We start from the raw sequence: 25911 nt of genomic DNA, 5'->3' as shown, positions 1-25911 counted from the left end.
GGCGCTAAAAGTGAGGGAAGCTCTTGACAGCTTTGACAAAGAAGGTCTAAGAAGTGGACCCAATCTGTCAACCCAATTTGGGCTTTGACAGTCAGGAAAAATTCGATGGATTAATGAATTTTAAAATACTGGAACCTGCATAACAGATGCCATTTAAATGTAAGCAGTTTGTATTTGGTGATGAATGTTTAGGGTCTGTTTCAATCTAAGAGCAGCGTTCTGCTACTCTCACTAAAATATTAACTATCACCTCCCCTTCTCCAGACAGCTGTGTTTCCTCAGGCCAGACACCGTTTATACAACAATTCCAACTTAATCCTATCTGTACCGCCATTTGCAGGGCAGCAGTCTTTCCTGATAGCTCTCTTTCGAGCGTGGAAACCTTTTCTGTGTTTTTTACACTATGACATCAGATGTAAATAAGGACACCGTTAACAGGGCAGCAAATGTCTGTTTCCATTTCGGCAGTGAGTTGGTGTCTTTGTGTGAGAGAGTAAGAGACAAACTGGGCCTGATCAAGAGGACCTGTGGTCTTCTTTAACCTGTGTCCTCATGCACGCCATCCACAGCCAGGCCAATGTGAATCACTCCACGTAGAAAGGAGAAGCTGACTTCCTTTGGGGTTAATTTGCCCAGACTGTGCCCGTTATTTTAATAAGGCTGATGGGAAAAGTCTGCATCTTGTTTACCCACTGGAGTGAAAAAATAGCCACTTTGTTAGGGTTGCAAGAATGAGCTTCACAGACAGGCACAGAATTTGTGACCCATGCGAAAGTGTCTGTCCCTTTTCCTGTTGTCACACCAGCTAATAGTGATTAATTTGTTCATCACATTAATGAACTCGTGATTCTGCCGCCACTGAAAAGGTGATGATCTTCACATGGACAGGGCACATTTCCAAAAGACTTGCAGGAAGCCCTAAAGGCAGCGAGGTAGAGAGTCACTCAAGCCTGACCAGTTACTCACACTGTTTGGTGTGTGTCTGCAATGTGCGTTTGTGTGCGCACCGCTTGCCGCAGCTTGCTTGCTTCGTCATCTCTCATGGAGAAGGAGGTCCTCAGAAGATGCTGGAGGAAGCAGACAAAGAAGTGCTTTGAGTGGTCAGGACTTTTACTGACCTCCTGGAAAAGTGTCTGAACAGACCAAGAAAGATTCAGATGTGCTGCTGAGACAGAAAAAAAAACACACACAAACACACACAGGCAAACACAAGGATGGCATTGTTGCTAATGAGTAAATATAGTTATTCCATTCTGCAATAAAAGCTCATTTTGCTCAAATGCTGATTGTTTTACTTTTAAAACCTTTAGATTTCCACTATTTTCTGTTTCACAATGTGTTTTACTAGTCATAGGGTTTTATTTTCTAAATCGGAGTAGGCCAGTGGTGCATACATAACATTCAGCACCTTAGAGTGATCCAGGTTTCCTGTCTGCATCCTGAAGCTTTCCACATCCACCACGTAAAGCCTTTTCCCAGTGTGAGCCCCACAGGGCAGCCAAAGGAAGGTTTGCAGTACCTTCATAAGTTAAAAACAAAGTATTTCAATCTTATCAGATCTCTTTCCTCTGTGTGTTTTCTCATTGTCTGCTCTCTGCCTATGTTCATTTTAATGCATAAAGATGACTATTCCCTCAACTTTGTGTGCAATAAATACCCAACATCAAGGATTTTTTTTCAGCTGTACCATGATGATGCAAACACACTTTCCAATCCTGTTAGGGGAAATGTCATTAACTGTGTTCCTTTTCTTAAGCATCACCATTAGTCACTCTCCTGTCTAGACAGCGGGGACATGCCAGCTCACCTGGGGCCGTATGGCGAAGCAGGACTACCTGCTTTATCCCAGGTGAAGTCAGCCTACGTAGGAAAATGTACGACATACATCATGATATAACATGCAGCACTGTGGCTCATAACATTATCAGCTCACAGAAACAAGTACAACCAGTGGAAGGTATGTCTGTTTGGCGTTTGCATGCTCTCACCTTGTCTGTTCTGGTATCCATCAAAACCATGACAGGTAAATTGGCCTGTTAAGTGCCCCTGACCAAGGCATACGCTCAGTGCTGGAGCTGTTCTCCATGACTGCCCACTGCTCCAAAAACTTGGCTTACAAGTCTGGTTAAAACTTTACATACACTCGCCATGGGCATGAATGTCATGGTAATTTTGGGCTTTTGATAAATTCTTTGAACTGTTCTTTTTTCCAAGTGGAGTGATTGTACATTTACTTTCATGACCTTAAAAATAAGAATCGAGTGAACAAGTTAATTTAGGGGGGATCCACACAGGATCAAAACTATACATACAGGCTCAAATATAATAATATTTGGTTAAATGCCCTTTAGGAAGTTGCAACTCAATCAAACACTTTGGTAGCCATCAACAAGCTTCTGGCAAAATTTATAAATTCAGAAATGGTAGAGTTCATTCAAGTTAGTTGGTTGGCTTTGCAAGCATAGGCTTCTTTCTTTGGGGCTGTCTAGACATGTTGTCTCCTGGTTTACTAATTATTTGAGTGACAGGACTCAATGCATTAAATGTGAAAATCTGTGCTCAGAATTTTTGAATATTCACACTGGGGTGCCACAGGGTTCAATTTTAGGACCTCTGCTGTTCATCATGTATATAAATGATTTGGGACAAAATGTGTCCAATGCTAGTATGCATTTTTATGCTGATGACACAGTTATTTATTCCTTTGGCTCAAACTTTGAAAAGGCAATAGAATCGTTGCAGAAAGCTTTTGACGTGGTTCAGCACACACTTCTGGAGCTGAAATTGGTTCTCAATGCTGAAAAGACAAAGCTAATGTTGTTTTCAAACATGAAGAGATTTCCTCAAACTGTCCCCTTGGTGTCCACTCTTGAGGGAAACCTCATAGAAGTGGTGCATACGTATAAATATCTTGGCTTTTTAATTGATGATTCTCTGACCTTTAAACCTCACATAGACAATCTTGTGAAAAAACTCAAACTAAAATTGGGATTTTTCTTTCGAAACAAATTTTGCTTTTCTTTTGAGACAAAAAAGCGTCTTGTAAATGCTACATTTTTATCTGTTTTAGATTATGGTGATCTGCTGTACATGAATGCTTCCGCCCAGTGTCTTCATAAGATTGACTCAGTTTATCATGCCTCTTTACGGTTTATTACAAACTGTAGGGCCTTGACCCATTGTTGTGATCTGTACGCTCGAGTGGGATGGCCTTCGTTGTCCTCCAGGAGGTTTGCTCACTGGTGCATCTTTATTTATAAGGCCCTGCTTGGACAAATGCCCACCTACATTTGCGATCTGCTCACACGGAGAAGTACTGTTTCTTACAGCCTGCGTTCAAGCGATCTTTTTTTGCTCAATGTTCCATTTGCCAGAACTGAACTGGGAAAGAGGGCTTTTACTTATGCTGCCCCTTTCACATGGAACATGATGCAAAAAGACTGGAAGATAGCAGATCTTATTTCATTAAATGCTTTTAAGTCCAGATTGAGAGAGCCAGAGAAAAATGTTTTTAAAATGTAATTGTTATTTATAATATGTATGTAACTTTGTAATTTCAACGTGTTGTCGCCTCTTGGCCAGGACTCCCTTGAAAAAGAGGTTTTTAATCTCAATGGGACTTTTCCTGGTTAAATAAAGGTTAATAATAATAATAATAGTCTACAAATTTTCAATAGGTCTGAGGTCAAGAACATAATTCCAAAGGCCTAATGTTAACCTGCCTTTTCCATTTCAAAAAGCACGAGTTTTTATGTGTGCTTGGGATCATTGTCCTGTTAGAAAACCCAACTGTGTCCAAGTTTTAACCGTCTCATGCTGATTTGGCATGAAGTTGAAAATTTTTCTTTTGTTTCTTTTTTTTTTTTGCCTGTCCCATTTGGTTCTTTAGCTGTCAGAATTGTTGTCTGAAGACCAACAAGGATACCCAATGGATTTATTTTGCCATTGGCAAAATAAATCCATTGGGTATTGGTCCATAAATCCATGGACCAATACGGCAGTGGCATTGCCGTATTGGTCCATGGATTTACAAGCAAAAAAAACCCAAAGCAACATACTAAACACAACACCATCGCATTAATCTAGCTAAGTGTAAACAGCAGTAAATACTAAATATTCAATGTTGTTGTGCAGCACGCAGGAAAGTTGAAAAAATTTTCAAGGTATGCCTTCTTCATTATACCATCCAGTTTGTGCAAGGACCAGTACTACTGGCAGCAAGACAGTCCCAGAGCATGAGGCTTCCACCGCCATCTTTGACCATGTATGGTGATTTTAAGATTGAAAAGCCTCGCCTTTACTCTTCCAGACAAACCCCTTGTTATTGTGGGCAACTGCAAATTTCAGTCAATTTCAAATGTGTCAATCAAAGTTTGTGTCTTTTTCCAGACCTTGGCCAAGTGGTGACACATCAGAATACCTTGTACTTTTGGCAAATAAAAACTACCAGGTATCCTTGGCCTTGTCAAGTTAAAAGATACTGTAGAACCTTCAGCAGCACTTGTTAAAAGACTGAAACTAGTGCATATATATTTGAGCCTCTATGTCTACTCCTTACCCTAGATTAGAGAAAATTCTAAATAAATTCACATTTCTGCACCCAAGGATCAAAAACTGGACTAGTTTGAAGTAATCTTACTTTTCTGACTCTTTACTACTCTCCCAGAGGATGTTATACAACCTCCCTGATCCACCCAAGCACTTTCTTCTATGCTTCAAGTGCTTTCTATGTAGTATTCACACTCCAATGAATGCATCAGAGAGTTAGTATCCCAAGGATATTTGGCACACAGTCTGGGGCAGCCAGGGATCGAACCACCAACCCTTCTGATCAGCAGCTGACCTGCTCTACCTCCTGAGCTACAGCCATGTCTCACATTGTGCAGACACACAGTGTTTGCATTCTGTTTTGACACCACTACTTGAAATAATTCACTGGCTTCCATATCTGCAGTGCCAGCGTGGGCTGCTTGATTCAGAGATGTTAAAGAGAGGTGAGAGCAGAAAGGGTGTGGATGAGCAGTCTGCTGTAGTTGGTGAGTGAAGCTTGGATCACAGTTCACACCCACACAGTGATTTTACCAGTGGCTAACAGTGGGGATATAATGGCATCTCTTCAGCTTTGGTAGGGTCATGAGGATGTTAGGACTGTAAACTGTGACCTCTCATGCAAAGAGAATCACAATCCTATTTCTAAACCAGAAAGTCAATATTAAAGGAGTAAGCAAACTCGGATTTGGTCAGTTCTACATTTCTATTGCATTTATTTCCACCACTTTTGAACGTCTTTCTTCTACAGTATTTGGATATGGCATCTAGGGTAGTGTTAAACTAGAAGAATTATGGCTGTGAGCTATGGTTTAGGTGAGCTTGGTTAATGTTAGTGCATTATGCACAGAGAAAGTTTGTGATTAAGGGAAATTAGAAGGTGCCTTCGAAGATAGAGGCTTATCCACCATCCCAGCCTCCACCCTTCTGCTTTTTAATTGGATTCTTAAAGGAATTATGTATTTAATATTTAATTGTTTATCAACACAAGGAACAGTGTTAAACACCAACTACAAATTGCCCCTGTTACCTTTTTTTAGTCTGAATTGCTTTCAGTAATTAGAGTAGAAACTGGAATCATTTGAGGGGAAAACTTTCCACAAAGAACTACTAAAGCAGACGGCAAGATTGTTCACATTTCCCTGAAGTGGTTCAAGTCCCATTTATAGAGCAGAAAGTAATTTGTCCCATGTTTTGTCTAACTTACACATTCAAAAGGAATATGACGTAAAGCAATCTCCCAGGCTTTTATTCTTGTAATTTCGTTACGTCAAATAGTTCAAAGAACACTCTGAAATCTCATGTTCTTAATGTGTGATTTATCATGAATGCAACAATAAGGTTCTAAGAGGACTATACCTTATCACTATCAAGATAATGATAAGGTATCAGGTGATGAACACATAATTTCTTTCCATAATAGCTTAATGGGATGTTGGAGGTGGAAGGAAATGTGTTATTTATTTATTGATTGATTTGTTATGATATTGTTGATTTGTTAGGATTAAATGTCCTGCCAGCGATTCACCTGATGTTATAAGCTTTCATCACAAAAAAGCAACATTATGAAAGCTGGTAGATACTTAAGATTTCACCAAGTGCATCTTGGTCTGCTGTACGTTTCACGTTTGCTTTGTGGGGCAGTCATGCTGCATGTAAGTTTATTATAAACTTGTTTTTGAGTCAGGGATTTCTTTGCAGTTTCAAATTATTTGTATTGTGATTTCAACTTACTGTTACTTATAATTATGCATGTAATTTTTGGAAATGTGCTTTTGTGAATACTTTTAAGAAATTATCGGTCCATATTTTAAGAGGGTAAGTTTGTTTGAAGATGTTGGTACTAACAACAGTATTAACAATATTTGCTGAGCGGGCTTAAGACCACCATTTCATCCATTTCGTACATTTGTGTGGCAACTACATTCCCGGGGAAACAGTAATGATAACTGTAGTGATTTAGTGATCCGAAAGTTGATTCTGAGTTTATATTTGGAAGTATTAAATCAAAGAAAACTGGATTTACTGGATTCGCTTCGGAAGAACTGGGCATGATTTATTGACATAAAAAATTCATCAGTTTAAAAAATTAAACTGATGATCCATCACATCAGAACAGAATCCCAGCGGTGACAGGAATTAGGACAACACCCTCAAAGTATAGGCGCTAGTGGTGGTGAAGATGAAGAAAGAGACCTGGATGGCGCTCTGAGTGACCAGGGTGAAGCGGAGAGGAGGTGGGTTCAACAAATGAGAGCCTGAAAGGGAAAATGACAGAAGAGCAGAGAGATTTAAAGTATACAGAGTGGAGGCTGATTGGCTGAAACAAGGGGGGAAAGAAAATTATAGTCAAAGTGATGTAAACAATCTCACAAGCTTCTTTTTTTCAGCCACATAAGTTGCCCCTTTCTGACATTTAAATCCATCTATCCATTTTCTTCATCTTATCCTATTATGGGTTGTGGGGGAGCTGAAGCCTATCCCTGCTGTCGTAAGGTGCAACCTGGACAGGCTGCCAGTCTGCCACAGAGCTAACACAGAGAGACAGAAAATCATTCATGCTCACATTCAAAATTTGGAGTCACCAGTTAACCTAACATGCATGTCTTTGGACTGTGTGAGGAAGGAAGGAGGAACCCACGCAGACACATGCCAGGAAAAGTGTTCGACCTAAATGGTCCTTCAGACCATCAATGGTTCAAATAGCGCTAAAGCAAACAGAAAGTGATGACGCAGTAGCAGCAGCATCATCAGGGAATAATTTAATGTGGGCGAGATATCATTCCACCTTTTCGTGTTTTATCCCTCCTTGTTTTGTTTTTTTTGTTGTTGTTGTTTTTTTGCCAATTTCACCATCCCCCACTCTCCTCTTCCCTTCTTCACTTACCTTTTTTGGTCTCAGTCTGAGTATTCCTCTCCATTTGGCTTCACTGACTGCACCGCTCCTCTGACCATTTGCCGTAGTGCTGTTGTCTGAAGGAAATGCCAGAATGTTTTACTGTCTGTGGCACAGAGACCCAAACTCTTTAACCACAACACACTGAGCTCACAGAATGTTTTGTACTTGTGACTATTAGTTGGTTTACCGGAGCACATTTTCTGATGTCCTAAATAGACAAATAAACCAAATTTACTGTAATAATAAACTTTCATTTGGGTAACGATAAGCTGCAGCAGGTTTGCTATGACTCACGTGTATGGCAATGCAGCATGGCAAAATCATAGCCAAGCTGCGGGAGAATGACTCACAGTCTGTGGACGGGCACATTGACGGTCCTGATTACATTATTTCCCAGCAGAATAATTTTTTGCATGGAGAAAACATTAAGAATGAAATGAAAAGAGTTTCCTAAAGCTTTCCCTGTTTGACACAGCACTACACTTCACCACAGCAGAGTGGAGTTACAAGCCCTTTAAAAAGCCTCACTCTCTTGGAAAGGAAATTCTTTCATAATGAAACTATAACAAGCAACAACACAATGAATCAAACGAACAAACGAATAGAGGCCTTCCTAACAACATCTGAACCCTGCCTCACATCCACCCTCCCTTACTTTGCAATTATTTTTCAGACACAATACAAACTCACAGTCTGTCCCACTGCACAGCTTTGAAGGCTATTAAACAGATGAAGATAGGAGCTCGGAAAAAGCGTGACATCATCTCACCGTGTATGCGCATGCATTCGTTTGTTTGCACCGGTTTGATGTCTCTCTCCCTTTCTTACTTCCTATAATTACAGCTCTTGTACCTCCTGAAGACAAGCAGCAGATGTTAACATCATCTGACCATGAGTCATGTTATTTATTTCAAGGTGAAAAGTTGGAACATCTTGACTTTCTCACACATTAGACTGGTGTGAAGCATGGATCCAGGTAATAAGTCATATATAAGTGATCAGCACATGCTCCAACATGTAAAAGAAACTTTTGTCCTTGTGTTTATATCGACACAGTTATTCAGGCTGAACTACATTTGACCTAAACACTGCTGAAGTTGCAAATGGAAAACTACATCTTTGCTGCATGCATATATATATATATATATGCATGCAGCATATATATATATATATATATATATATATATATATATATATATATATATATATATATATATATATATATATCTTGGGGTCCTTGGGGATCAGGACCGTCCGGCCTTCAGTTAGCCAATCCGGGTGTCTCTCGTTAACTAGCAGCTGGTTCATTTGTGCTGCCAGACGCTCGTGGAGTGCAGTCAGCTTCTTCAGCCAGTAGGCGTGAACCATGTCGGGCCCTGGTGCTGTCCAACTCTTCATACTGGAGACCCTTTCTTGGATATCTGCCACTGTGATGGTTACTGGACCCTGTTCAGGGAGGTCGCTGTGGTCAGCCCTCAACTTGTAGCCAAGCATCTCACTGATCACTGTTGCCGTATTGTAGATCAGCTTGTTAGTGTCGGTAATCGTGGTTGTAGGTATTGCCCGTAGTGCTGCATTAACATCATCTAGCAGACCTTCTGAGGGAACTTCACGTAATCTTGGTAACCGGCTACGGGGGATCCAGGTTTCAAGCTTGGCCATGATCCTATTTTTCAGGTCAGTTCCTCTCGCACTCAACGATCCTTCTCCTATCGCACTTGGGGCTATGTACCCAATCTCGGGTGGGGGTGATGATATCTCCCCCCTGACCTGGCGTCCTGACTCCTCCTTGCCGTAGCATTTGTGTTGTAGCTATATAATAAAAACTACAATATTTCATGCATCTAACTCAGAAGGACTTTTCTTTATTTGGCTGTACTTCCACTGATATCTTAAAAGAGAAACTTGTGTGCGTGTGTGTGTGCAGGAATATGCGGGAATATGTCACAAGTTCATTGTTGACTTAAATAACACCAGCCCAGACGGTGAGTCCCTGAAGGCTAGACCAATGAAAAACAGCACCTCTGTTTTGTGGTTCTGTTCGGCAGACCCTCTTCTCTGTGCAAATGCAGCTGGTCCGACTGCACATACAAAACCCACGCACACCCACTCACTTCCCCTCTGCAGGCTCTGTGCTGTGGTGGAAACTCTGTGGACGCTGACATCATCACTCCGAGACCACTGAGGAACATTACAGACAGAGAGTGGAAATATAGTCCCAGGCAACGACATCACACTACGGTTACTGTCATTGCTGTACCACAGAGATGGAAGCAGAGACTGCAAGATGCACCAATCACGTGCCCACCCCACCCCCACCCACCGTCCTCCTAAGGACCAGCGTACACAAACAAAGTGCAGAAATGCAGCCTCTAAGGTCCTCACTGCTTCTTGCTTCATGATAAAACCATCTAGAAACGAATCATCGTTGCTGCTTTAATTGCATGTTCTTATGACAGCTCCGGATGGCTTTTGTGTACTTGTTCACTATCGAATCCCTCCCTAACAATCATTTGTCCATCCAGTATCTCGAGAGGCACCTTTAAACAAACACTCCGGTGGGGGTGAGCTATTCCCTGATGTGTTTATCTGCCTTGAAAGATAACAGTTTCTGGTAAATTCCTGCACTTATTCGCTCTCTCCTGTGGATTGGAAGCATATGGCTTCATTGCATAACGCTGACAAAGAAGGTAATCAAGGGGAGAAATGACTTCACGTTATTAGAAGAAGGAGTAGGTATGTAGGCTCCCTTTGTGAATTTTAAGTTTGGCCATTAATCTTATGAGTATAACCTGATCTATTTTGCACATGTCTGAACACAAATGAAGTCTTAGTCAGTGTTTCCGTTTCCAGGTAATTGGCAGTTTAAAAAAAGCCCAGAGGACAAAGCATTCCCCATCAAAGTAGAACGAAAACAAATCGGGACAGTAACAAAAAGTTTAAGCCAAAAATTAGTCTCTAAATGTGACGTAGTTCTAACACAGATGGTTAAACATAATAATTACCATGTTTGCCTTTTGGTCTGGTCTGCTGTTACACCACTTCACTAAATACAGACCAGAAGCTTCATTTACTGGATAAGTATATTTAAAAAGAGAACAAATTCAAACAATTCAGTGTTTACACTGAGTCTGGCATAACACTTGAAGCATTTTTTATGTTATATTTTTAAACCTTGAAACATTCACATCATTTGCTACTATGGCCTTACTTTCCTTCTTATTTTAACCAATGTTCTGCATAGTACCAGGAGCACAAGCAAATCTATCTGATTTCATTCAGCACTCACAGTCCTTAATGAAAAGATCTAATCAGCCAATCAAACGGCAGCATCTCAATGCATTGTTCACTTCAAAATTCTACACAAAATACTAATAAATAATGACAAAGTGAAAAATGTTAGATTGAAATAATGCAAATTTATTAAAACCAAGAGACAAACATATAACATTTACCTAAGAATTCATGGCCTTTGCCACAACACTCAAAATTGAGCTCAGGTGCATCCTGTTTCCACTGATATCTGTCAGATGTTTCTTCAACTTGCCTGGAGTCCACCCATAGTAAATTGAGTTAATTGGACATGATTTGAAAAGTCTACATAAAGTGCATGTGAGAGCACAAACCAAGCCATGAAGTTCAAAGGATTTTCTGTAGACCTCTGAGACAGGATTGTATCAAGGTGCAGATCTGCGGAAGTGTATAGAGAAGAGTCTCCCAGAGTCTCGGTGCATAGTGGCCTCCATCAGTCTGTAAATAGAAGAAATTTGGAACCACCAGGACTCTTCCAGTATGAGTGATTAAAGTTAAAGTGTGTCAGACATGGAGGTGACCGAGGAACCAATGGTCACACTGACAGAGCTCCAGTCACCAATGTTTCTGCAGCACTCCACCAATCAGGGCTGCCTGGTAGAGTGGCCAGTCAGAAGCAGTAAAAGGCACATCACATCCCAGCTGGAGGTTACCAAAAGGCACCTGAAGGACTCTCAGACCATGAGAAACAAAACTCTCTGGTTTGATGAACTAAAGATTGAAGTCTTTCGAATGTGAAGCATCATTTCTAGAGTAAACCAGGCACTGCTCATCACCTGGCTAATTCCTCCCCTACAGTGAAGCACGGTGGTGGCAGCGTTATGCTGTTGGGATGTTTTTCAGCAGCAAGAACTGGGAGACTAGTAAGGGTTGAGGGAAAGATGAATGCAGCAATATACAGAGACATCCTTGATGATAACCTGCTCCAGAGCACTGTGGACTTTGGACTGGGGTGAAGGGTCATCTTCCAACAGGACAATGACCCTAAAAGCACACAGAGATGAATGGCCAGAGTGCCTCAAGCTGATACAAAGCCAACAGTAACTCAAATAACCACTTGTTGCAACCAAGCAAAGCGAAACAGTATCTCTGAACTTATAGCACACTGAACCTTGAAGCAGATGCGTTGTAGCAGCAGAAGACCAGACTGGCTGCTAATGTCAGCTAAGAACAGGAAACTGAGGCTACAATTTACACAGACTCAGCAAAATTTTTCAACTGAGCATTAGAAAAACTTTGGCTGATCTGAAGAGTCTGGGTTACCCCTGCAACATTTGGATAGTTAGGTCAGAATTTGGAAGAAATAAGGGACGAATAAAGTCATAAAACATGAATCCCTAGAGGTAGAATAACTACTTGCTTCCATCTTTGCAATTCATTTGATCTCTCTTATGCGTTTTGGTGAAAGAGGCTAGAAGGCAGGTGGTAACTGATGGTTTAAACTATGATCATTTTCTCTCTGACTTTGATTAATTAAAAGCTTAAGAGGAAGATAAACAGGGCTGAAATTTCACTAGCAGAAGTCACTGATGTCTGCTTTGTCAGAATGTTGGATGAAGCCAGGTTCAAACTTCTGCTTCTTTTCACTGACGCATTAGAGTCAAAGATCTAATTTATTTATTTGCCTATTGTGTCACATTATTGCTTAAAGTCCATAAAGTATAGCCCAGAGATGTAATGCCTTGTTCTAACAGTGGCAGGTACCATCTATCACATCCTGTATATGTTTGAGAGAGAACACTGCAGGTACAAAGCAGCCTGAGCTGAACTAAACAGGATGATTTAAGAGTGAGGCTCTGTTTATTTCTTGGCTGAACAGATTTGCTGAGAAGGGAAGGACCTTTGCAGGTTAAGGGCATTCTGCCTGGAGGGGCAGGGTGCACAAGAACAGACACCAAGCTGACGTACCACAGCTGTCTGACAGATTGCATTGCATTTAAAACGTCCAAATGTTTCACATTTACTCTGAATCATTTAAAAGATGAAAATGGAAATACAGTTGGGATTGCTCTAGGAAGACTCTGGAAAATCAGATCTGGGTTCACGGGCGGGTCCTTATCGCCTCAAAGAGACGCTCCTCCAGATGTGCAGACCACTGGCCAAACTTCACAGCTTCGTGCAATAACGAACAAGTAGAAATATTTATTCACACCTTCAGCATATTGTGGAGATCTCCACATGTGGAAGACAGAGAGAGGGCCCTGATATCACCCAAAGCTTCAATCGCTGGCTGTTCTGGAGTTTTTCTTGTTTGTCATGAAAAGGAAAATGATGCTTTTCTGTCCGAGCACTTAAAGTAACTCAGTTTAGAGCTTAGTGCTAGCAGCTCTGTGAGGTTTTACAAAGGCTGCGCAACACTTTGTGCTGAATGTCAGCCTAATACCAAAAGAAGCAACATGATTCAATTCAATTCAATTCAACTTTATTTATATAGCGCCAAATCACAACATAAGTCGCCTCAAGGCGCTTCATAGATACAGAGAAAAACCCAACAATCACATGACCCCCTATGAGCAAGCACTTTGGCAACAGTGGGAAGGAAAAACTCCCTTTTAACAGGAAGAAACCTCCGGCAGAACCAGGCTCAGGGAGGGGCGGCCATCTGCTGCGACCGGTTGGGGTGAGAGAAGGAAGACAGGATAAAGACATGCTGTGGAAGAGAGACAGAGGTTAATAACAGATATGATTCAATGCAGAGAGGTCTGTTAATACATAGTGAGCGAGAAAGGTGACTGGAAAGGAAAAACTCAATGCATCATGGGAATTCCCTGGCAGCCTATGTCTGTATGATGCTAAAAGAATTTCACTGTGTAACAGTGGAGGTGGTAGAAGTATAACTTCCAGGCATAAAAAGACCTAAAACTTCACATTGGTGCAAACTCAGCAGTGTTTGAAAATAACTGGACATTTCAAAATAGATGACACAGTCACAACCTCCGTGCTAACTGATTGTGCAATTTAACATACCAGCATGTGATATAGGAGGAATTAACTCAATAAACCTGTACACATGTACACAGTATATATGGATCAATAATGTGATATTTTTGTGTCTGAACGCATAATTATATAGGTTCTAAAACGTGTAAAATATTTTCAGTGCAAATAATGTATATTGTTTTATATTTTGCTATCTAAAAACCATAAATATAAGATCACAAATTAACTTTGCTTCTCAGATTTTTTTATTGTTAAAATAGTCCCATATTATAACTAATATTAATTCTAAAGATATTGAGATAATTTAATGTTGACCATCACTGTATGTCCTCAAATGTCATGGTGGCACAACCATAAACATGAGACTTTTATTATGAAGCAAAACAAACAAAAAAAATCATAGAGAGAACTCTGTGAATATGGATTAAAAAAAAATACCCTGCTGCTTCTCAGGTTGTAGAAGCAGTGTAAATCTGGGAAACCATCAACTTACCGTAAATATCTGTGTGTTCTTTCTGCCAGTCACGAGCCTTAATACATGTGTCCAAGTAAAATCATGTTTAAATTGAAAACAGCTGCCAAACTCAGGCGGCACAAGTGCAAGAAATGCTGCTTACATAAATCAATAATGTTATATAAACTCTGAGACGATCTATTTGGTTTCTAAAACATATAAAATATGATCATTTATCGAAAAGAAACACGTTCAGATCATGAACTGAATAATTTCATTTAAACAGAACAGCTGCACTCAGACATTATCGCACCAGTGAAAAACTAAAAGTATTAAGCAAAGTCAAATCTTCCCCAATGCTGGCATGAGATCAAAAGCCCAAGAAGTTTATTGCAATTTATTGTTGAATGTGTGCACTAAATTTAATAGCAGCCAAGCTGGTGAGATATTTTACTAGAAATTCTTAGTCGTGCTGGAGAAAAAGGTATTTCAGATTTATTATCTGGAAACCAAATATGTCCATATCACAGTTTTTGCCCATTCATCAAGATTTTTCCCAATTTTCCAGAATCAGTAAAACATTCGACCTGATATTGGCTGGATGAAAAGTCCCTGGAGTCATCGTCTGCAGATGGTTTTGGCAAAGTTTTATGGCAATCAAATATTTGTCAAAATATTTCTGATTGGATCAAAGCGGTGAGTAACTGAACAAAAATCCTAAGAGCCATTCACGAGTATGGCTAAAAAAAACCGAGGTGAAGATCATATGAGATGATGAAAACCTCCACAAACCTAATAAAAGTTAAAAGTTATGAGATGTGATTTATTGATTTATTTGTCAACAGCATTTTAAGAATTTTTAAACTGTTCACAAAAACTTTTTTTTTGTTGCTATAATTTAAATTGTCCATCCGGCAGAACCGGGCAATTAAAAAGCTTTAACTCTGTCATCCTTTGGCTCCGGTCCACTAAGGTGGAGCAGAGTGCTGTGTGCTTGGCCGTGGCCCCATGGGAGTAATCTGTTTTCTTGAACCGCACCAAACAGCTCCAGCATTTATTAAAGAGCCTGCCTTGTTTTACGCCTCCCTCTTTAGCTCATCTCTTTGGAAGTCCTTTGGAAGCAGGGAGAAAAACACTTTTTTATGAGAGATACCAAAAGATGGTGTCTTTTCAGTTTCCTTGCAGGAGAAGATGTTGTTAGATTTGAGGAGGCAGAGAAGATGATGTCTGACCACGAAGGATCAGCTGCATGAATACTCAAACATGGAGAGGCAGCAAACTTCCCAAGTCTTCTAAGAAAAAGAAAGCAGACTTTTCTCATTCCCAGAAAAAGTGTCCAACAACAAATACGTTCAGCTCAGACTTGAAGTTTGGAAGTTTCTGGAGGGTGAAGATAACATTGTGTTGTTGTTATGGCTGCTGCTCCGTGCGCACGACTGGTTTTGTGCTGTAATCTCAGGGAGACATCTCCTGACATTTGCAGAAGAATATGTCTGAAAATGCTTCCAGTGCAAGCTAGCATGATTCAGCACTAGAAATATGAAGGTACACTTTGTACCTAAATACACAGACTTGCTGCATGTGAATTGGCCCTTCATGCTGACTATGTTTTTAGGTAAGTGAAGCATGAGTTATTTTTGAGATATGGTGATATCCATCTGTTTATACAAGAGAATCCATTATAATAAACTCCACTGAAATGCAAACATGTTATTACAATGTGATAATAATGCAATATTCATACATTTGAACTAATATTACAAAAGAAGCTATGCTTCTATGACTTATATAAATAGTAATTAGGCATTTTATTGCTACTTCTGTAGGCTTGTATTTTTGTTTCTGAATGTACGTTGTGGTGTAAATACACTGTGGTTTACAACATTGTTATCTGGAACTATAACTATGTCTTTATTGGGTGTGGAAACATAATATTTTTACAAGATGGTCTCTGTTGGTCTAATAGCTGATGAAAGATAAAAGCTCACCAACATGAACCTCACAGTGTAGCTTACATCGGAGGTCTCTTACGGAGATCTTTCACAAAAAGTAAACATTTTGGCCTGTTGGTGACATCAAAGATCTGAGAGAATCTGCGTCAGTAATCACTGATGTAATGTTACGGTTCATCCTCCAAGCACTAAGGAAGTTACCAACTGAAATCTTTCACCCTAAAGCTGTCAAGATGTTTGGTTGAGTTCCAAAAAATGGTGCACTACATGAAAGCGTGAGAGTCAAACACATTCAGTAAAAAAAAACTAGATATTACAGTCCCTGATAATGCATTGCTTTAGATGGAGAGACTCTTGAGGGATGGCTGTTATGAGGAAAGGCAGCCCAGAAACTTTACCAGCAGCGCACGTTGTTGTGTGCCTCAACTTTCAGTCTTTTACCCAGGCTAATCTGCCATTTTCCTTCCTTAGTTAGGATTAGGGATTAGAGATCTGATCTAGCTTATCATTTTAAAATTTGGGACACATCGTCAGTAGTGGACATTGTATTCATCGGGTGTTTCGACCATTGTCACTAGACACCCTCATCCAAGGAGGCCCTGCCAGGGTTGATCAGGCCCTGGACTGTGTCACTGGTATATGTTAACTTGTTATTTCTCTTCTTCTTTCTTCTGTTTAGTTTCCTACCGTTTATTTTCTATCTATTCACTGTAACTGAGAAATAATACTTACCTCTTTAGCATTTATGGAGCCTAATTTCTGCAAAGGGATAGATAGGCATAGATTCAGTAAGGTGATGGTAACATATCCATGTCCATATTGACATGACAACATCACACAGTCACTGTGTGTCAACTGCACCCATGGGATGCTCTATGCTATGGGAAGCAGCCATCAATATGTATAATCTGCATTCATAATGAGATGGTCATGGCATCTGCTTCTGCTTCTGTCTATTTCAGTTATTATTGCCTTTCTATCACCTCTAAGCAGTCTGGGTATTCTCTTCTGACCTCTGACCCTCATCAACTGCTTCTCACTGGATATTTTCTCTTTTTAAAATCATTCTCAGTAAACCTTAGAGATGATGGAAAATCTGAGTAAATCAGCAGTTTCTGAAATACTCAGAACATCCGGTCTGGTACCAACAACCACGTCACGTTCAAAGTCACTTAAATCAACTGCACTGAGTTACTGCCATGTGATCGGCTAACTTGATATTTACATTAACAAGCGGTTCAATAGAGTGCTGAGTGTGTGATTGCATCAAAATAACCCCATGAAGAATTTCAGGAAGGGAATGACAAGGTAACGTTTATAACCAGGGATTATCATCCTTCCACATTGTTACATAAACTGACACTTTGAAATGTTTATAATTTTATACATTTACAGAATGTTACTGATAATTTTGATGTTCGCAAAGCTACAGCTTGAGTCGTTATCAATTATTAAGAACGCCAGGCTTTTACTGATTTCCTGTTGGCTTTTCATTAATTTTTCATTAATTTAGGTCAAAGATCTTGAAAGGGTACTCCAGCTTCCTCCCACTATCCAAAGATATTCAGTTAGGTCAACTAGTGTGTGTGTGTGTGTGTGTGTGCGTGCGTGCGTGCGTGCGTGCGTCCTATGATGACCTGGTGACCAGTCCAATGTGTGCCATGCTTCTCACTGTATGACAGCTGGACGAGGCTTCAGTTCCCAGCAACCATGAACTGGACGAGCAGTTGAGAAAACAGATGCTTTCCAGTCATCTGCACAGCTGTAAAATATATCTTGGAATATTATGTTTTTGATATCAAACTCTTTTGAATTATGTGTGGGCTTGCTCTGTCATTTCCAAATGTCTTTGAGTGTGCTGTTTAATTGAACAGCCCTTTTATAAAAAAAATCATTTTTCACAGCTTTGGGTTGCAGAGATTTTGGTGAGGAGCAAAAATGACGTAGCCTGAAATACCTTAAGGTTGACAGAAGGGCAGGAGACCGTGTCTGTCATAACTATCTGTCCAGTTAGTATATATTAGATGGAGAGGAGCGAGACCATATGCTCCACGTTCTTCGCCATCACTTGAGTTGATGTGATATATGTTGTTTGGCTGGCTGAGATCCTGTGAACCCATTGTGTCTTTTTTCCCTTTTTAATGAACTAAGACGAGCATCGGCTGTTAGGCTCAGCTTTTGCTGTTAGAAAATGAGTTCTCCCACACATAAACATGCCTTTGCATAAGCTGAGAATGAGGTCTTTGTCAAGATGCTATATGTTCAGCCATGTAATTTGTAAACTTTACAGTTCGAGCAGCCTCTCAGTTCATACCAAGGTCTAGTAATACATCCATCCATCCATTCGCTTCCGCTTCTCCTTTTCAGGGTCGCGGGGGGCGCTGGAGCCTATCCCAGCTGTCATAGGGCGAGAGGCGGGGTACACCCTGGACAGGTCGCCAGTCTGTCGCAGGGCCAACACACAGGGACAGACAACCATTCGCACTCACATTCATTCACACATTCACACCTAGTGGCAATTTGGATTATCCAATTAACCTATCCCCACAAGCTGCATGTCTTTGGACGGTGGGAGGAAGCCGGAGTACCCGGAGGGAACCCACGCAAACACGGGGAGAACATGCAAACTCCACACAGAAAGACCCCGGCCTGATGTTGGAATTGAACTCAGGACCTTCTTGCTGTGCGGCAACAGTGCTAACCACCGTGCCACCGTAAATGTGGGCTCATTGTGCTAACTGTAGCTACTTGTACATAATCCTTTGAAAAGAAGCACAGAGTCACTTGAGACATGAACTAAAGCATTTGCAATTTGATAAAACCAATGAGAAATGACATTCTGTTGTGAACAATTGCAAGGTGGTTTGGAGATCTGTCCATGTTATTTTGAGAATGTCATCTCGGTTTCAAGAAATGAGCCAAACCAATCGAGAAAAACTGTAATACTGAAGGTGGGGCTATTGGCCCTGTGGCATGAAACCCTGTCCCCATCTAATGGTCAAGAGAGGCGTTACATGAACATAGAGAGTCCCTGCTGAGTCAGCTCAGTGATATTAGAAGCTTTGGCACAAAAGAACAAAGTTGTTTGCTCTCTGCGATGTCTGTAAAATATATTCTGATAAAAGCGGTAACTTCATGGTAGCTTTTTTTTCCACTTTTTGTTTTAAGCTACTGAAACCTCCAACAACGGAAAACATCTGGCTGCTAATACTTGAATGTTCTGTAAAAGCTACAGTTGACCATCAGGAGTAAGGTGGTCATGTATATTGTGCTGGCACTTATTTATCAAATGTTCAGAGTTGTTTTTACAATCTGTTTTAGAATAACTGATTAATAGACTGCACTGCTTGGTGCAAACAGTCAACCGGACTCCAGTTTCTGACAGATTACATCAGCTATAAAACCTAATCTGACGTTTCTGGTTCTTTCCAATAAATAGTCGGGTATGTTTTTGCTTATTTACAAGTGGGCACTTTTTGCGTCGCGTCATCTGACAGGTTACTGTTCTTATATTTGTAACATTGTATTGGATTAAGCTTTTCCAAGTGCCCTGCGTTAATTAAACTAGATTTCTCCCTGTGGTGTATTTGCTGTGGTTCAACTTCCTCCAGTAACTGTTAACAAGTTCAGTTCACTACAAGTCAGTCCAGACACAAGCACAGGAATTACTGTCATACATACATTTATTTTATATAAAAGAAAACAAGGGTTGTAATATTAACAGTTATACACACACAGCCCAATCACTGGAAAACTACTGTATCCAACATGGCAGCTAGGCACTGTACAATGTTGGATGTCATTAAAACATCTACGTGCTCCTCCAAATGCCTCTTGGGATCCTGTAGATTAAATAACAAAAAAGTTTTAAAAAGATGAAAAATGTAAAACACAGGGTCAAGATTTTCAGATCCTTTTTGAGAATTCCCTGGTTTCAATAAAGTTTATAATAAATACAAACAAAAATCTACCTGTTTTCCAACATTCTTGATTGCCAGCTGCTCAGGGGTCATTTTGTCCTCTTCTTCAACGGCCTGAGGTGGAAATATGACAGTATGTCAGTATTGTGGAACAGTATGGTAAAAAAAAATAATTTAAAAATTTAAAAAAAATTATCTGCTGCTGAATTATTTCAAGTCGCACCTTATTGTAGTTCTTAGCCAGCTCCAACATTTCTTTGACGATGGTCTCATTGTGCTTGCAGTGCTCGCTGTAGTCCTGCAGGGTCAGACCCTCCATCCAGCTCTTCTTATGCAAGTTCAACAGCATCTGAATAAGAAAAGTCATGTGTCATATGTTCTACCACAAATTAACAAAAGTATTAACTCTTTAATAGGTTGTGAGACTCAAACCTTCTGCTCCAGCTCATTTTTCCTGTAATTGATGGTGATGGAGTAGTAGTGTCTGTTGAGTCCGTGAATCAGGGCCTGAAAACACAAGAAACATCAAGTTTAGCATTTTTTTTTCCTTTTTGGATAATGTCAGCAAACATTGCACAAAAAAAATCTCTAACACTGGATTTGTTTTGAATTTTTACAAAAAATCCTCTTTAGATCTTTTACACTGATTTAGTTTCAATACAATGGCTGGAAATGAAGTGTGATGAATGGCAGGGCACACAGCTGTTCCTGTTCTTCACGTCTCTCTGAATGCAACCTTACTAGTGCCAACTGCCTCAGGTATATGCTGTTATGCAACGATTTAACTGCATGTAAATAAAGTTAACTGAATTGTGTTTGTTCATGTTATAACAAGCTGATTGTTGAGGCTAACTGAACACTAACAACAAAACAAACAGCTGGTGTTGTCTGCAAATATTCAAAGAAAACGCTGAACATAATTTTATGGAGAAGCATGAGTGACTATTACTTTGCATATGATGTTCAGAAACTGGAGATAACAATACACGTTGCTACCATCTGTTAGGAGATTTTAAGAAAAAACCCATGTTCTAAGAACACAAACAGCAGGTTACCTGGATTGAAGGCTTGTTCAGATGACCCAGGTTGGATGTGGTTTGTCTTGGTTCATGACCCAACACCATCATGTTGGCATTGATCAATCTGAAGGCATCAATAACAACCTGAAGATGACAGTGGAGGAAAAACCGTTTCACAATTAAACGATCATCATCACTAATTCATTATGAATTCTCACTTAATAACTGATCTTGTGCGCTGCACTTGAAATAATAAGAGGCTGATTAGAGGGTTTCTCCTTGGTACCCACTCATCCCTACCTTCCCTTTGACGCTCTGAATTGGATCAACGACCACTGCGACAGCTCGCTCTGACAGAGCCTCAAAGCTCTGCTGTGTGTTGATATCCACACCAGATAACCAACAACCAAACCCAGGGTGACTGTGGTACCATCCCACCACCATCTCTGGTCTGTTAAACAGCACAGGAAGAGGACAGCAGACATATGTGAATATGATTTTAGAGACATTTAACGTAAATTTTTTCATAAAAACTTTTCATTTTCTCTTCTAAGCCTTCACTTTATGCATCAATTACTAGCTAAGCAGGTATTTGATCAAACTATCCTTTTGAAAATGAGTTTTTATTCATTTTATATAGTCTCAAGTGTTACCTGCCGGTCTGCTTTAGCATGTCCAACATCTTGGCCTGAAACACAGGATCCACTGCTTCGACACTCACACCCTGTGAGGCACAAAATTGTGATTTTGTGAAAAAGTATAAAGTCAACATTAATCATCACAAATTTATTTCAAAATTGGTCATATCATGATACAAACAAGGTGTTTATTATCCAACTGTGCACTCCTTGGTAATCTACAGGAGGAGATTGGGACAAATGAACTTACCGTTCCTGACTGCGGCATGGCAAACACATCAATCACTCGCACTGTGTAGTCATCAACAAATTCTCCCAGCATCAATCCCATGACCTCCATGGGTACACCAGCACGCCCGTGTTTCAACATCTGAGGAATAGCATGAAAAGTCATCGAGATGTTTTTTTTTTTATGGACATCACATACTTACTGCTGATGATGTGGTGCAGAGGTGTTACCTTGAGCAGGGCAAGAGAGGAGATGTACACCTGCTCTGCTGTGTCCACAGCAGGTGCATCTGTTGGGGGACCCTGAGGAGCAGTGTTTTTTTTATTAGTTCAGGCTTTTGTAAGACAGCAGCAGCTTTTACTAATCACCACATTCCAGGTATCAGTTAGAATTTTAGAGCATACAATGTGCATAAGCATTATATTTCTTTCTGTTAATATTTATTTAATGGCAGTAACCATCTGATAAAACCTGCAGCACACAAGCACTCCCCTTTAGCAAGTGTATTTTTTATGTAATGTAGTTATACTGTTGGTTATCTTTAGGTTACCTGGCCAAGACCTGGCATTCCACCTCCGAGCCTAAGCAGCCGGTCCATACTGAGATGTGTTAACTGTGAAACAGAAACAAACAAACAAAAAAAAGTTTTGTTAAACTCGTGATCAGGACATGGTTTGTGAAGATACAGAGTTATATGTAATAGTTCCTTCAGTCCACATTTATTCAAAGAAAACTTATAGAGATCAGATTTTACTCTGTTTGGACAATCTCCAAATTAATAAGATCACCCTATACATTATTTAAAATTATATTTAACTGCTAACATTAAAATAAATGTACCTTATGCATATTTTATTTTAATATTTTGGTTATATTTTGTTTTTATGAGATTAGACGTTATGTGTAGTCACAGTGTACGTAGGCCTAACGAGTAAACTCGAGTAGAAAATTCGGACTATTTCTAAGCTCTGTGTGCAGAAAATGAGCTAAACTGCACTTCCAGTAACACAAAAAATTACATTAATTAATCAAATATCCATATTCCAAAGAAAGGCTAATGACAGTTAGCTTCAATGTGCTAATTCACCCATAATCGTCAAACGCAATACGGTAACATCATAAGCCTGATAAAACATTATCGGCTCGTATGTTTTAGTTAATGTATCATTACATGCCTGTGGCTGATGACTATAGTTTTAGCTTGTTTACTGTTTTGAGCTGCTTTTAGCTCAGTTCACGGACACAATTAGCGTGATGCTAGCGCTAGCCTGTTTGTGCTAACTTAGCCTGCACCGTTTAGTACAAGAAAATGATTAACAAATTGTTTACAGTAATCCCCTTTCATCAGATTTAATGACTTCTGTGAGCTGTGTTGAACGTCTGCCTCCACTTACCTGCTGTCAGACCTGTGTGGTATTCAGAAGAGTTTGTTTTTCTGGTCGTAGCCGAAACAAACCACCCGGCTACAATGAATCAGCCAGAATCGTCTTTTTTCCACAGAGTAACTGTCGCACTAATGACGTATATTGGTGGAGCCCGACTGGCATTTGCAACATTGAGACACTAGAGGGAGCCACAGTTATGTATGTTAAGTCATTTAGGACAACAAATCGATTATGTAAAGAATTCGACAAGAAGGAGAAGAAGGAGAAGAAGAAGAAGAAGAAGAAGAAGATGAAGAAGAAGAAGAAGAAGAAGAAGAACCAGATTTATATCAAAAGTCTTTATAATTTATTATTTGTATTAACTTTTCTGTTAATCTAACCAGTTGAATTATGGGTACTTATATATCAGCTCTTTCTGTCAATATATACATATTTTGAAGTCATTTACATACCCTCATCATGGACATGACTGTCATGTTAATTTTGGACAACTCGGCCCTTGTGTATGCTGTATAGTTTTCCAGGGAGGAATGATTGTACAGGTTACACATTTAGTGACTCAAGAAACAATAATTGGGTGTACAGGCTTGAATTTATTTTGCATTTTCTCTAAGTCACACAGGGTCAGATATAAACATACACATCAACTTATATTAAAATGTCTATCAACAAGCAGCACCTTGACCAGATGCTTTTGCTAGTCATCAAGTCAACCCAAACTAACAGTAACCAAGTTTGAACTGTCTCACTGTTTTTGATGCTATTTGATTTGAGGTGAAGTGGAAGAATTTGGAGGTAGCCCTTCATTATTATTCTTCCATCCACTTCGTGCAATTTACCACTGACAGCAAAACAGCCCCAGAGTATGACGCTACAACCACCATGCTTGACAGTCAGTCCAATTTTTTTAGTTTGAAAGCCTCACCTTCACTCCTCAGTACCTACATACCTCTTGCCACTGTGACCAAATAGCTTAGTCTTTAGCTCATCTGACTAAAAGGCGTTTTGCTTGCTTTAGATTTTTTGGAGCAGGGGCTTCTCTCTCTCTCTCAGCCCATGGCCATGTAAAACTAGCTTCGCTGTGGACAGTGATGCTGGTTTTCCAGCAGTTTTCAGTTAATAGAAGGCGTGAGCCTTGGTTTCTGAACATCCTAACCTATTTACTCTCATCTGAGGGCGAAAGTTTCTTTTTCCAGAACTTGCCAAAGTGGCGACACATCCAAATTACTGATGATCCTGGAATCTGCAGCTGTTTACAAATGGCCCAAGAGACCTCCCCAACTTGTGTAACTCTAGAATTCTCTTTCTTAGATCTTCACTGAGATCCTTGGATGTTCCCATTGTTCTAAGTGTTGATCAATCCAGTGAGTGCGGTCAAACAAATCCTTTTTATGTATTTTCTAAATGTAATGAATCTAACCAGTTGCCACCTCTAGCCCTCACATCAGTATCATTTCTATGGAAAACAGAAGTGTATAAAGTAAATAGTATTTTTATATAAAGGCTGAAGACTGCTGTGATGTTTTCATGGTTTCTCCTTTTTCAGCAATCAAGCATTTCATTGCTCCCAAAGGAGCCACAAACGCTGAGCCAAACCACACCATTACTGGAGTTGTGAAAAAGCTTTTCTGTTTGTTTCCTGTATTCTAGCCAGACAGGAGCCAGTTCTACAGAACAACTCGTATGATCTCACCCAGCACCGTTACTAGATACACTGCGATGCTAGATGCGTCAGCTGCCACGCTGATGGCGCCAAGGGGGTATTTCAAATTCCCTTATTCTTTGGTGGATGTGGACAGAGCAGATAATCATCTACATTCCTCAGCCCCTCCCTCTTCAAACCCTCAGAACCCCCCGCTACATCAACACAGTTCAATACACTCAGCAGTCTTAACCAGGATGTGCTTCCTTATGATGGGTTTCTCTGACCTTTGGGATCCAGGGCTAAATTAGTAGGGCGTACATTATTAACTTTGCCTCAAAAGTACATTGTTTCAGGGCTTTCTGCTGGCTTATTTTTTGTTATAGTTTTAATACATACAGTCATTATTCTACCAAAAATGATGAGAGAAGCAATTCTTAAAACATCTGGAGGAATTATTCAGAAAACTAAAACTAAATTCTATGGAACAATCGACCTACTGGATATTTTAATTATTTATAAAGAAGAGCTTTTAAAAGAAATAATTAAAAAAAAAAGTAGAATGAAAAAATACAGAGATTTGACTCATCTACATTTGAATCTTTTGTGAAACCTCATCTGTCACCAGCACATTGGATGTATTGGATTTATTAATCAAACATGGCCTAACTTCATAAAAACAAGTGTACAAACACATTTATGAAAACAAATGGTGCAGCTGACTGTTCAGATAGGAATCATTGGACTTTTCAAGTCACATCAGAAGTGGCTTGTAACTCAAAACCAGCATGAAACCTTAATCCTACCAGCAGAGGAAATAAGGAAGAGAAATTTGATGCTTTAAGAGCTTCCCTGCACCCTGATGGGATTTGGATTTAGAGCTGCTTTATAAATCTCCAGCAGGACTTGCAGCAGGATGACTACTAGAGGAAGGCACTGCTTTGAGCCTTTAAACATTTGTATGTGAATGCAA

The 25911-nt window shown here is 39.9% G+C and overlaps 1 protein-coding gene across 1 annotated transcript; it reads right to left on the bottom strand.

Annotated features, from left to right (window-relative positions):
* Positions 1-19770: 19770 nt before the first annotated feature.
* psmd14 (proteasome 26S subunit, non-ATPase 14) lies at positions 19771-23464 on the bottom strand. The gene is made up of 11 exons (XM_085280884.1): positions 23306-23464; positions 22462-22524; positions 22142-22213; positions 21933-22052; positions 21698-21768; positions 21345-21495; positions 21081-21188; positions 20458-20532; positions 20249-20374; positions 20077-20139; positions 19771-19947 (listed from the first exon to the last, which is right to left on the bottom strand). The coding sequence occupies exons 2-11, from the start codon at positions 22507-22509 to the stop codon at positions 19849-19851; spliced, it is 933 nt and encodes a 310-aa protein (XP_085137010.1). The 5' UTR covers positions 22510-22524; positions 23306-23464; the 3' UTR covers positions 19771-19848.
* Between the last annotated feature and the right edge of the window lie 2447 nt (positions 23465-25911).

Source organism: Mchenga conophoros, linkage group LG1, assembly GCF_057382185.1.
Source record: "Mchenga conophoros isolate Kocher_MC1m ecotype Shallow Benthic linkage group LG1, M_conophoros_male_GT1.1, whole genome shotgun sequence".
NCBI lineage: Eukaryota > Metazoa > Chordata > Actinopteri > Cichliformes > Cichlidae > Mchenga > Mchenga conophoros.
The sequence above is the reverse complement of the archived record's forward strand: the minus strand, read 5'-3'. Positions and strand labels throughout refer to the sequence as shown.